The sequence below is a fragment of the Cygnus atratus genome, chromosome 1 (assembly GCF_013377495.2).
Source record: "Cygnus atratus isolate AKBS03 ecotype Queensland, Australia chromosome 1, CAtr_DNAZoo_HiC_assembly, whole genome shotgun sequence".
NCBI classification, from domain to species: Eukaryota; Metazoa; Chordata; class Aves; order Anseriformes; family Anatidae; genus Cygnus; species Cygnus atratus.
In genome coordinates this window covers 193951685-193965380 of record NC_066362.1, presented here as the reverse complement: position 1 = coordinate 193965380, position 13696 = coordinate 193951685, and the positions used below count along the sequence as shown (strand labels likewise).

The window sequence follows — 13696 nt, the reverse complement described above, 5'->3', positions numbered from 1 at the left end:
AGATGTGACTTCAAACTGCCTCTGGCAGAGGAAGATCTAAAATCCAGGTCCTTCATCTCTTACATGAATCCTTTAACAAGTAGGCTATTGTGCACTGCTGTTCTTAGTGCTGCTTTAATTATTATGCTATTATGTAATATCTAGGCAGTATCATAAGCATCTCCTGTCTGCATAGAATGCACTTGTCAGCATATGATACTTAGGATGCTTACAATGAGGCACTCACTCATTTAACTTCCAGGTAGGGTGTTACAAAGACTGGATTGTAGTCTCCACTGTGATTCTACCTTCAGTGTTTTAGCAGTGTGGGTTCAAGCACTGATACATTGCAAGCAAAAAAAAAAAAAAAAAAAGGCAAGCAAACAAACAAATAAAAAAATAATCTGGCTTCTTTCTTTTTATTTCCAGTTAATGAAAGTCACATGGTGGTTCAAGCTTTGCGGCTTAATACCATGTCAAAGCTTACGTTTGCAGACTGTGCACGATTTGATGCACTGGTTAAAGATGTCTTCCCTGGCATTGACTTCAAAGATGTGGAGTATGTCAAGTTAACTACAGCTTTGAAACAAGTCTTTGAAGAAGCACACCTGGAAATTATAAACACTCAGGTAAACATCAACCACAAGAGCAAAACAAAACTAGTTATTCAGAGTTAGGACTAATGAATATTACATTTGTTTCATTTCCTTCTACTTTTGAATGAAATCTTGTATTAAAAAAAAGGAAAGAATAACTGAAAGTTAGATTGTTTTTATCTGTATAAATCAGATCTGTATGGCCGAAGCATGGGAGATCAGTTGTGTAACTGAATGAAAAACAGTTCAAGAAAGCTTAAAGATGTGAACATGTGATACACAGTTTTGTTCAAGTCACGTAGGAATTCCTATGGATGTTTTGGACAATGAAAGAATTAAATATGTGAACACTTGTTTTTATCAATCATTTCTTTATCTCAGCTATATTTATTTATTTATTTATTTATTTAGAGCTAGCTAAAGTTTTGTGAAAGTTTTTTTTTTTCAGGAAAAAATAGTATCCAAAGAGGGCTGATATTTTCATATTAGTAATTTAGTGAAATGTTTCTAATGTGCAAAGTAAGTTTCTTGCTGCTCTTTAGTATCAGAATTTGAACTACTCCTATGAATACCTATTATTTTGAAATTATAGAAACAAAGTGACTGCAAAATATATTGGAAAAATATGAAAAAAGTACATGATTGCTTTAGTTATACTACTTTACATAACCTTTATTTCTTTTTTTATCTAGATCAAGAAGGCTTTGGAATTATATGAACAACTATGTCAAAGAATGGGTGTAGTTATTGTAGGTCCAAGTGGTGCAGGTAAATCGACACTTTGGCGGATGTTGAAGACAGCACTTGGTAAAACCGGCAAAGTAGTGAAACAGTATACCATGAATCCGAAAGCGATGCCTCGTCATCAGTTGTTAGGCCATATCGATGTGGATACCAGGGAGTGGTCTGATGGTGTGCTAACAAATAGTGCTCGACAAGTGGTACGAGAATCACGAGGTATGTTTATGAGAGAGTATGTGGATCATTGTGCTTAATTTACTGAAATTGTTTGTTTATTTTCAATTACATTTTTACAATACGTTATTAATAATTTGTGGATATTGTAAGTTAAGTAAAACTTTTGGTGATTGTCGTACTGGAGAATAGACACTGGTATGCACTTTCTAGCTTTTATGACAAGAAAGCAAAATTAGACATCAGAAGGTAATGTGAGGAATATCCTTAAAGAGCCTATATATTAAAGTTATAATGAAGGAAGAGTAAGAAATAGTTTTAAAATAGCCAGGGGCAGCATTCCCTAACTATTTTTCTTGGGTTTGATATTTTATTTTTGTGTCTGGAGATAGATACTACTTCATGGATAATTTGTGATGGTGATATTGATCCTGAATGGATTGAATCCTTGAATTCTGTTTTGGATGACAACAAATTGTTGACTATGCCTAGTGGGGAAAGAATTCAGTTTGGCTCAAATGTCAACTTTATATTTGAGACTCATGATCTTAGTTGTGCTTCTCCTGCTACAATATCTCGAATGGGAATGATCTTTCTGAGGTAAGTCACAGGGTATTGCATACTCTTAAAGTAAGTAAGTATTCTTAACTTTTCTAGAAGGATATTCTAAACTGTATGGAGTGATTGAATTACTTCTGTACACTTAAAAAGCAAATCACTGAGAGAATTTGCTTTAGGTTGCACATCCCTTTTAAGCTGTGCTATTAAAACCTTTTTGGCTAATCATACTTGTTGAATGAGAAATGCTGGATTGATTGTTTGTGTGTGACCCTTGGAGATCCAAAATAATTGGTTGAAAGTTCTTACGTTACAGTCTTTCCCTGAACTTTTCCTGGAATGTTTTTGTTCCATTTGAACCTGTCTATGTGAAGATGTGGAAATTTTATGTTTGTTTGAATCTTGTTTTTTTTTGCTTTAATTTAGTGACGAAGATATAGATCTTAATTCTCTCATAAAGTCTTGGCTAAGAAGTCAGCCTGAAGAATACAGATGCAATCTTGAAAACTGGATTGGGGACTATTTTGAAAAGGCTTTAAACTGGGTTGTGAAGCAGGTTAGTAACTGAAGACTTGATAATTTTTCAGCTTCTGTTAAAGTGATACATTTATCTAGTTTAATTCTGACAAGATCATTCATATTCTTTAAGTTAAAAAAAAAACAAACAAACAGTGCTTTTTTGCTGGCTATTTTCTTAATAAGATTAGTACTGGAACCATTCTAGTCCCTGTGAGTTTATAAAACCCGCTTGCCTTATGTAAATTTTTGAAACATTTAATAAATTTTAACTGGTTAAATTCATGTATTCCTGTGAAACTAAATATCCATCTTCAAATTTCTACATTGGACATTTATTTGTATGTTTTCAAAGATTTGAAAGATATGAATGTCTAAGCTAAAAATGAAAAAATGTTTTTTAAAAAAAGTTTTTCTAAACTTGTCTGCAACAAATAACAACAACAAAAACCCTAAAAGTTAAAACATTGCATAGCATAGACCAGATCTTATAATGGGTTAGGGAACAATATAAAGCTAGACACCTAAAGAGATTGATAGAGGGATATCTAAAAAAGTAGTCTGATTGTTCAGAATGCTAAATTTTCACAGCTCCCAATAACCTGTCCTGGATTTAAGTATATAACTTTAGCTCTTTAAAATTCTACTCAAAACTTTCACTGAAAGAGGTTTTAATAGGCAAAAGGTAATTTTCAATTACAGTGTAAAAAAGAATTTTCCTTAAGGGTATATTTAATTTGATTTTGTCCAAAACCTTGTACATTATCTGGATTCTGATGCTAAGACATGCACCAGGATAATTGTTCTGCATGTTCTATATTTTTTCTAAAGAGTCTAGATCCTTCCCTGCCTCACCTTCTTATGAAGGAGTTGTATTTGTATTGATCAAATGTTGTATGTTGCACGCAATATTATTTAGGAGAAATCCTCACTGTTGTGGCCAATAAACTGGTATTTGGGACACCTGCATTATGTCATCTTAGGGAACATAGATGGTCCTGTTGTTTTTTAAATCCTACTTTCCCTCGATGTTCTTTCACCCACGGATGTTTTTCTACTTTAAAAGTATCTTCATCTGGATACCAAGGAAAGCCATCATATTAATCTTGAGGCTGCAAATCCTTTGGTGCTAAATAGCAAAATCCATAAAAAATGTATTTGTGAGAGAGATTTGCAGTATACAGTTATATTGGTTTCTTATGGAGTCTAAAAATCCATAAGAAAAATTCTGATTAGTATATTACATCAATACATAATTAAATATGGAATTAAATACAGGATTAATACTTGCAAATCAATGTTTAAAATAATTTCACATCAGGTGAATTTTCTAGAACAGCGGGGTTGGGATAATTTCTGGAAGGGTCATTGGGCAATGAAAAGTAGTTTGATAACAATACATCACATTTATTATTAGGAGCATGCTTAAATCTGCTACAACTTGCTATTTACAGAATGACTTTGTGGTAGAAACAAGTTTAGTTGGAACTGTGATGAATGGACTCTCTCATCTTCGTGGGTGTACTGATCGTGGACAGTTTATCATTAACTTGTTACGGGGTCTTGGTGGCAATCTCAACATGAGGTCACGGCAAGAATTTGCAAAAGAGGTAATCTTTTTCAGCAAGTTTATCAAAAAATTCTCAGAACATTTAAAAGGAATAGCGATTTTCTGTCTTCTGACAATGAAAATTTGTAGTAATAGAATATCTGTGCTCTAATTTCTTTGCAGTCTGTGTTGTTTACAGGGAAGTAGCTCAGAAGTAAAGAAATGTTTCGTATGTCCCTGCTAAGTGCACCCAGCCCAGACAGCCATCCTTTGGTGTAGCACCGAGTCATACAGAATAGTCTCTGTCCGTACTGTCTTATGCAAGAACCATCTAGAGTCCACATTATGTGTTTACTGCATCTCTAACACTTTTTTTGTTGTTGTTTTGTTTTGTTTTGTTCAGGATATTTGAAATAATAACATGGGGACTTTGCACCTCACCAGGGATGTGTTCTTACAGCATTATTTTGAGGTTATATATTGTATGCACTTGGGTATGGTTCTGTCTTTGTGTACTTGAGGGCACTAGTGCTGGAAAACTATGTCATACTGGTACATAATGCTGACATAAGGCTGTCTCTGGAGAGAGTTATATCCACAACCACACTCGGATTTTGTGTTGGAAAGAACAAAATACTTCTTTCCAAAAGACAGCCTGTAACTTACATGCAGGGCAGATGGTTAAGGGTGGACTCAGCTTCTGGAATTAGCTGTTCATGCATGGCAATGAATTATCTTGTTTTTTGTCTTATTATTATGAATGTTGCCTAATAATAATAATAAAAAGTTTATATAAAGGTTTGCTAAATACACTTTATTTTATATTCTTTGATTTCAATGAGTTGATGATTGTTTATATTTCCAAAAAACGAAATATGTGGAAGAGAATATCTTACTGTTTCATTAAGGTTTTCATTGTAAAACATGCATAATATGATTGAATTCAATTTCAAAAATAGCCTTAAAATTATAAAATGGATTAATGAAATGCTTGTTTTTATAAAATTATTATTCAAACATTCTTTATATGAATTTCAAATTGTTGCTCTTGTCATTTGGAATATGGAATTAACAGAAACCTTATTTTACTTTATTTTATTTTATTTAAAGATCTTCACTTGGGCACAAGAATCTCCACCAAATCCAAGGAAGCCCCTGGACACGTATTATGACACCAACACTGGACAACTAATGCTATATCAGCTGAAGAAAAATGAAAATTTAACAGCTGACCATTTCAGTAATCTTCAAACACTTCCTGTCATCCAAACCCCTGACATGCAGAGGGGGTTAGATTACTTTAGACCCTGGCTAGACTTGAACAATAAGGAGCCATTTCTTCTTGTGGGTCCTGAAGGATGTGGAAAGGGGTAAAAAAAATAAATTGCTATTTTAAGCAAAATATACTTCTAGCTGTTTGAAAAAGTTTGTAATATGTTGTATTAATGGTTTTATCATGTGAACTTCTAATTTTTAGTTACAGAATATCATTTATTTATCATTTATATATTAATGAAATGAAACATTCTATCGTGGCAAATCGATAAATTCTGGGAAAGCTCAAGCTACCACTATGTAGCTAAGACATCTGCATGAGGCTTTTAGATGTGAAACAGGAACTTTTGAAAAACCTGTACTATTATGGGGCAACAGCTGAAAGGCACATGAGATACCTGGTCTCATCTCAAGAGGTCGTCCTAGGTGCCTGGGTGCAGGCAACTGAATTAAACTTATTCTGTTGACTATTTTAGGTTCCTTATTTAGCTGGGTTGGATCAATATATACAAGGTATTTAGACTAGATATTTATTTTGTGTAGCTGTATACTCTGCTTTAATTTTCTCGAATGGAAAATGATACCATTTAAAAGGCAAGAATATGTAATTCAGCAAACCTCATGCAGCACCTCTTATATTAGTATAGTATGCAGTATATTCATTTTAATTCAAAAGCTGTAGAATATTTTGGATACCCAGTATTTTAATGCATTTATGTATTATTTATGCTTACATGTATGTACATATTTGCTATTTTAGGATGCTGCTTCGTTATGCATTTTCTCAACTCCGATCCACTCAGATTGCTACCATTCACTGCAGTGCACAAACTACCTCTCAACATCTTATACAAAAACTCAGTCAAACTTGCATTGTAATCAGTACAAACACTGGTCGAGTATTCAGACCAAAGGACTGTGAGAGGCTTGTTTTGTATTTAAAGGATATCAATCTACCCAAACCTGATAAATGGGGAACAATCACTCTCGTGGCTTTTCTGCAGCAGGTAAACACTTTGGTCTTTGTTATTTATTAAGAGACTTAAGTATACTGTAAATAGTTTAGTGTAGGTACCTACATTGATTATTTTCAGAGTTAGCATCCTGCATCTGTATTGACATTATTTTTGTTTGTACATGGATAGAATATGTAGATATCAGCTGGAAATAAAATAACATTTATGTTGGGCTTATGCGTAAGCAATAAAGACAGTGCTTGCCTCAGTGAGTTACAATGTAAGCAGTGCTCAACAATGTAAGTTTATTATGTGACATAATACTTCCGTCAGAATAGAGTGGAAGTTAAAATGAAGCATTTGAAAACAATTTTATCTGGATTTTTATATCTTTTCCTGCTTATCACATTCCCTTTCTTTTTCTCCACGTTTCTTTGAATGCCTAGTGTGGAATAACCCATGTGTGTCATCCATTTCCTTTCTGGATTTGTTTCTCTTTAGTATGCTTTTAGACATAAAAGCTTCCAATACTGAAGATCTGGCCAGAGTAAGATTTCACTTAGTGCCTTCTTACCACCGATGAACTTTCTAATCTCCTATTAAAGGCAGAAAACCAATATTTGTACCTTATGTTCAATGCGTTTCTCTGTGGAGAGTTACCAAGTAATTATGGGCAATTATAGCCAATACTGGCTTTTCCCTTGACCTCACAGCATGTGACTAATTTTTCTCTACAGGATTTTATAATTGATTAAGAATTTACATCTCAGACTCTATTATGGAAAAAGACACCAGTACTGAACATACCGCTGACAGTTATGAATATAATAACAATGGCATGCTTGTCACTAATTACTTTTTGTAAGACATGCTGTTGACTTTATTTTAATAAAATGTTTATGTAATTATAAAAGGTTCTGACATATCAAGGATTCTACGATGAAAATCTGGAATGGGTTGGTTTAGAAAACATCCAGATTGTGGCTTCCATGACAGCTGGAGGGACACTGGGAAGAAATAAACTTACCTCCAGATTTACTTCTATTGTTCGTCTTTGTGCAGTTGAGTAAGTATGTGAAAGTAGGTTTGACTCTCAGAACTTAGATACAACCTCTGTTCATGGGGCCTTGCTGAATTTACTCTTTATGAAGATGTGGCTGTTCTAGTCTTTTATCTTTTTTAACAGTTTGGGTTCTTAACATTTTGAGCAGGTGGCTCTCCCCATCTACTCTGCTGTCATGAGACTCCACCTGGAGCACTGCATTCAGCTCTGGGGTTCCCAATATAAGAAAGACATGGACCTGTTAGAACAGGTCCAGAGGAGGGCTGCAGAGATGATCGGAGGGGTGGAGTACCTCTCCTGCAAAGACAGGCTGAGAGTTGGGGTTATTTAGCTTAGAGGAAAGAAAGCTCCAGGGAAACCTTATAGCAGCCTTCTGATATTTAAAGAGGGCCTAGACTAAAAAGGAGTAGATGTAGACTAGATATAGGGAGGAAATTCATTAGTCAGAGGGTGGTGAGGCCCTGGAACAGATTGCACAGAGTTGTGGGTGCCCCATTTCTGGAAGTGTTCAAGGCTAGGCTGGATCGGGCTTTGCGCAACCTGGTCTGGTGGGAGGTGTCCCTGCCCATGTCAGTGGGGTTGAAATTAGATGATCTATAAGATCCTTTCCAACCCACTTATATCAAAGTGCTTTTTAGCCACAGAATTACAGAAATTGAATTTCTTTTTTGTCTGAACACATTTATAGATGTGTTTATAAAATTTCTAAGGGTAACAATAATGTTACTTAGCTGCTAGATGGAGAGCTTATTTGTTGAAATTTATCCATAATTGTGGGTATAATTTTGAATCTTTTTAATAAAATAAGAATGATCGTCCATAGTAATTTTTTCTTTTTCTTTTTTTTTTTTTTTTTTCCTGTGTAGCTATCCAGAAAGAGACCAACTGCAAACTATTTATAGTGCCTACTTGGAGCCTGTACTACAGAAAAACCTAAAGAATCACCCTGTTTGGGGTTCTTTACCAAAAGTACATCAGCTAGCAGGATCTATGGTTCAAGTATATGAACAGGTATGGAAATTTAAATTTGTTTTTCATGGAGACGGATGATTCAGAAATATATTTTTAATAATTAGCTTTTTATATTAACAAGAGAATAAAAAGATTGATCAGTATTAAAATCTAAATATGTATCTTTTTCATGAGATACCAATTTTAGAGCTACTATTTGGAAGAGATTTCTAGGTACTAGAGGCAAACTGAGTAAGTGGTAACAGCTCTTGCTTTGTATGACTTTGGTAAGTATATTAACCTATCTATACTTTCAGTTCCTGATTTATAAAATGTGGTTAGTAGTATTTTCCTACTTACTGGAGCAGGAGATAGTGTACTTTAACATCCAAGCTCATTACAAGCTTTAAGAATGTTAATAGAAGAGAGAGATGAGTGTGGAGTTGGAGTCCCTTACACAGATCTAGTGTATATTTATTATCTATTTTTATATAAAATGTTGTATCTATTTTGTATAAAATGTTGTTTAGGCACACAAGCTTGTTCTGTCCCCCCACTTAAAATTTAGGAACTTCTGCCTAGGAAAACATTTAAGTAATTCCTTTTCTTAATCGTGTACATAGCCTTACTGGGGAAGATAGGGGAGGAATGTAAATGTATGTTCACTCACTGTATGTTCCAAGAATGTATGCATGCCCTCATCTAGACAGAACCATGAAACAAAACCTATCTTTATGACTGGAATGTAGGTATAGTCACTGGCTACCATGCACAAGTTAGCATGAATTTCATATAATATTATTGATGTATTCTAAGAAATCTTAAGTCTAAATTTCATCCAAATAACTGAGGATCGCAGTTATTCTTTGCATTAAAGATACAGTTGTAAACGTAAGTATCCTTTTTGGGTGAAGAGACAGTATTTCTGTAAGACTTCATTTCTAGTTCTAAGTGTTATTCATTTAGGTAGTCTAGTGTTACACTTGAATATTTCCCTTTGTATTTCATATTTGGTAAAAAAAAATTCTATGCTATGTCTAGTAAAAGTGCACTAATAGTTTTAGGTGACATGCAATTGTTTGCTTCAAAGATGGTAGAGAAGAAAAGTTCTAATTATGAGAAAATCTTCGGTGGTCAGAAAAGACAATCTCTGCATTTTTCGAAACGACAGAGTGCATAAATAAGATATCTGAATATGTAGCCATAATAGACTAATTTCCCTGGTATTTTAGGAAAAATGAAAAGTACGTTTCCAAGTGCTTTACATTTTAAAATACCACTTTTATTTTTTGACTGACTGCCTTCTTTTTAAGGTACGAGCAAAATTCACGGTTGACGATCACAGTCATTACCTTTTTACACCATGTATTCTTACTCAGTGGGTTCTTGGTTTATTCAGATACAATTTAACAGATGGTAAGTCATTTACTTGATTTTCATTGATAAAGAAGTTCTAAAATGGCCTAAAATATTACTGATGTTAGTCTTACTATTGACTTCATTTGCAACATGTAAACCTGTGGTACTTTTTCTAAACTGTAAACTCTGTTATTCAGTCGAGAAGAAAAATGTCTAACAGTTCATTCTGTAACATATAGTACACACATTAAAAAAAAAAAAGATGTTTTAAAATACATGTGGCATCTATTTGTAGATTAAGGGAAGTAAGTAGTATGGGGTTGTATTTTCTGCTGAAGGATCTTGTAGTGTCTCTCCTATTCCCTACTTTTTTTTTTTTTTGAGAATGTCTTGTCTTCTGAATTCCCATAGGCTTGCCTCTCCTGCTTTTCTTTTCATAGCTGATTGTGTAGAACTAGTGATGTGACTGGAACTACAACTTCTACACACCATCTGTGACCTACTTAATAAGTGAATAGAACCACCCTTAAACATACCTAAAACTGTATCATTTATATAAAAGCTTACAAATATCAATATAAAAGCCTAAATATTCTCAGAGTTTAGGAATGCTTGATAATTACAGTCCAGTCTCAGTTCTTTTTTTTTTTTTTTTAAATTGGAAAATATGAAATTTGGAAAGGTATTCAATTTTTGTCCTTTTCCAAATAGCCAGCGTGAACTTCTTTCCAGTCTCATTTTTGTCTTTCCTTTGAAATAACCATTATTACCAGGTTATGAGCAGTTACTCCTTATTGTATTTTAGCTCTTACATTAATTATAGTAAAGATTTACATAAAGGGCTTGCTTAAAGAATATAAAAGAGCTAAGAATGTTATGCTTGTGTTCTGTTTACTTTATTTGATCATCAAATGGTGTAAATGGAGCTTGAATTAGGTCAGAAAAGCTATACTGGCAATCAAGGAATGGGTAATCTCAGCCTGTTAAGAACTCCACTGTTTTATCTGAAGGTGACATGCTGATGCTTTTTCAGTGATGAACAATGTGGCATGTAATTTACTACACCTTAAAACTCATCTCACCTTCCTTCTTCTGTGAATATCTTTGTATTCTCCAGTGGCATTTTATAATACAAACAGTTCGGTGGATTTATTTTTATTTTAGTGTGTATTATCAGTCTTTCTCTTTAAAAGTCTCCTTTTTTTGTTTTGTTTTTTTATGTTTTTGTTTTTTTCTTAATTACCCGGAATTTTGACTTTTTATTTTTACTTTATGTGCAACACATTGTTTATTTTCATTAGAATGCTGGCACTAAACTGGAGAACTTTCTCTAATAGAATATTTTCATTTTATCTTGTAATGACACACAAATTTTATTAAAAAGCACTTTATAACGTGTATACTTTTTCTCTTATTTCTTCCTTACTGATGCTCTCCTGCTGGTATGTAATTTTACTTACTCATTTTCAATCTGATATTTTGAAACGAGAATTTGAGAAATGTAAAATTACTTTTAAAAATATAAAATCAAATCTCTCCTTATATAAATTTTCTAGGACCATCTACACAAACTGCAGATTATGTATTGGAAATTATTGCTTACGAGGCATGTCGTTTGTTCCGTGACAAGCTTGTAGGCATGAAAGATCTCCATGTATTTGATAACGTTTTGATGAAAGTGTTTCAAAGTGACTGGGGCTCAGATGTTCTGGACAATATGGCAGGTAAAGCACTTGAGGTATACTACATAAATTTGAAATATTTGATTAGAAATTGCCTAATAAAATTAGTTTAATCAAGTTAGATAGTACATCAGCTGAGGACCTGAACTTTTAAATGTGTTTCATTTTATTTTCACAGATATCTTTTATGTAACTTGGGGAGCTTGTCAAGAGGCATTCACTACTCCAGGACAAGCACTACCACCACATGGGAGACCGCTTGGCAGACTAAACTCAACAGACCTGAAAGATGCTATTAAAAAAGTGAGACCAGATTAAAGAATATACACAGCAAGGATTCATAGCAATGATACCAAGATTTTTTTTTGCAGGAAGTGACATAAAAGCACCAAGTTTAGGGTGGAGTCTGCTGCTTGGTTAAGGAATTATTTCTGATATTTGGTCAAGTGTGGGAAAGACTGTGATGCTGTCTGGGAGGCAGCAGAAGTACCTTGTAGCAAGGTTGTTTAAGATTTACAACAGCCTAATGGACAACATTTTCAGAAACACTGATGTACACTTATGTTTGTTATTTGAGTACCAAAGTGTTTTATTAAACATTTTCTTTCTGAATTTGTAATTTGCAAACATAATTTCTATTTGAAGAAATACAAATACATTGTTTGGAGATTTCACATGCTTTTAAACAGTAAAGTATAAAAAATAAAACAGGAAATGCAAACATGTTACTTCTGCTAGGCTGATTGATTTTTCATAAGAGTCTTGAGGTCATCTGCCTCTTATTAGTAGTGTTTGATGGACTGGTCTTCTAGATGGGAAGCTGTTCCCACTCCTTAATTGCCAACTTGTGACCAATAGACTATATGGGAAATGATGAAGTTCAGTAGCCTTAGTAATCAGAGGGTTTTTTTGTGTGTGTGTGTTTTTTTTAAATCTGATTCCACAAGTATATTGAACTTCAAAGATGAGGTTTTGCTGAGTATAATGAGGCCTGAATTTAATCTTAGGATCCATTATTACATGTATTTGAGTAGAAAATTTCATAATCTGCAATTACACAGCAATTAGCTGCCTAAAACGCCGTTCCGTGTTTTGCTAATATTAATCTGTAGTCAGAGACACAGATCAGACTTTGTTCTGGCCCATTATTTAATTCTAATGAATTCAGTGGTAGACTTCTGTTCCAATATATGAAAGAATACTAGGAGATACCATTGCTGGGGGTGTTGCATGATACGTTTGCTAAGGTAATGTGATCTATTCATTGCTGGAAAAGGGTAAACAAGGTATATAAATTCTATCGTATAAATAATTTATTTGTAATGAATACCAGTGTGGCCTCTTAGGCCTTCTTCTCTAAACTTTTAAATATTGGATGCTTTCATATCTTACTGGTTGTATTTAGTATCAATTAATGCATTTCTTTCTTTTATTTTTTCCTTTTTTTTTTTATTTTCTCAATAGGGTGTTATTCATTATGGGCGAGACAAAAAAGAGATAGAGGTTTTACTGTTCCAAGAAGTCCTCAACTATATGTCTAGAGTGGACAGAGTGCTAAGTTTTCCTGGAGGATCGCTTCTTTTGGCAGGACGGAGTGGTGTAGGTCGTCGAACAGTTACCTCTTTAGTTAGTCATATGCACGGAGCTGTTCTAATTACTCCCAAAATTTCTAGAGGCTATGAGCTGAAGCAGTTCAAAAATGATCTTAAATATGTAAGTCACTCAATGTCTTACAATTTGAAGTTTTGTAGTTGTGTATTTAGAAAAGAATAAGGGATTTTTGAAGGATATAGAAGTGTGTGAGAGAGATTTTAGGAAAAGCATAATGTAAACAGTCTAACTGAAAGATTTTTAGAAGCTCTTAGTATTTAGAACACATGCTGTTCTTCATAGCACTTGCCTGAAACTCTACTTTTGTGAATACTACAGCTGTTTTTCTGAGTGTTCTGAACATTATAATTCTAAGCTTATGTGAATGTTGGATTTTTTTTTTTCTTCATGTATCATAGAATCACAGAATGGTTTGGGTTGGAAGGGACCTTAAAGAACACCTAATTCCAACCCCCCTGCCATGGGTAGGGACACCTTCTACCAGACCAGGTTGCTCAAAGCCCCATCCAACCTGGCCTTGAACACCTCCAGGGATGGGGCATCCCACAGCTTCTCTGGGCAACCTGTGCCAGTGCCTCACCACTCTCTGAGAACAGAATTTCCTCCTTACATCTCATCTAAATCTCCCCTCTTTTATTTAAAGCCATTCGCCTTTTGTCTTATTTGACACCCCTTGACACCCCTTT

General features: G+C 34.1%; 1 protein-coding gene across 1 annotated transcript in view; it reads left to right on the top strand.

Moving 5' to 3' along the window:
- Positions 1–13696, top strand: part of DYNC2H1 (dynein cytoplasmic 2 heavy chain 1) — a 167238-nt gene that overhangs the window by 34520 nt on the left and 119022 nt on the right. The window contains exons 37-49 of the mRNA XM_035542461.2: positions 409–608; positions 1268–1532; positions 1883–2090; positions 2475–2604; positions 4019–4174; positions 5224–5483; positions 6149–6395; positions 7259–7410; positions 8274–8418; positions 9672–9774; positions 11274–11441; positions 11578–11702; positions 12864–13112. Coding sequence (XP_035398354.1) covers positions 409–608; positions 1268–1532; positions 1883–2090; positions 2475–2604; positions 4019–4174; positions 5224–5483; positions 6149–6395; positions 7259–7410; positions 8274–8418; positions 9672–9774; positions 11274–11441; positions 11578–11702; positions 12864–13112 — 2408 coding nt within the window. The remainder of the gene's footprint in view (positions 1–408; positions 609–1267; positions 1533–1882; positions 2091–2474; positions 2605–4018; positions 4175–5223; positions 5484–6148; positions 6396–7258; positions 7411–8273; positions 8419–9671; positions 9775–11273; positions 11442–11577; positions 11703–12863; positions 13113–13696) is intronic.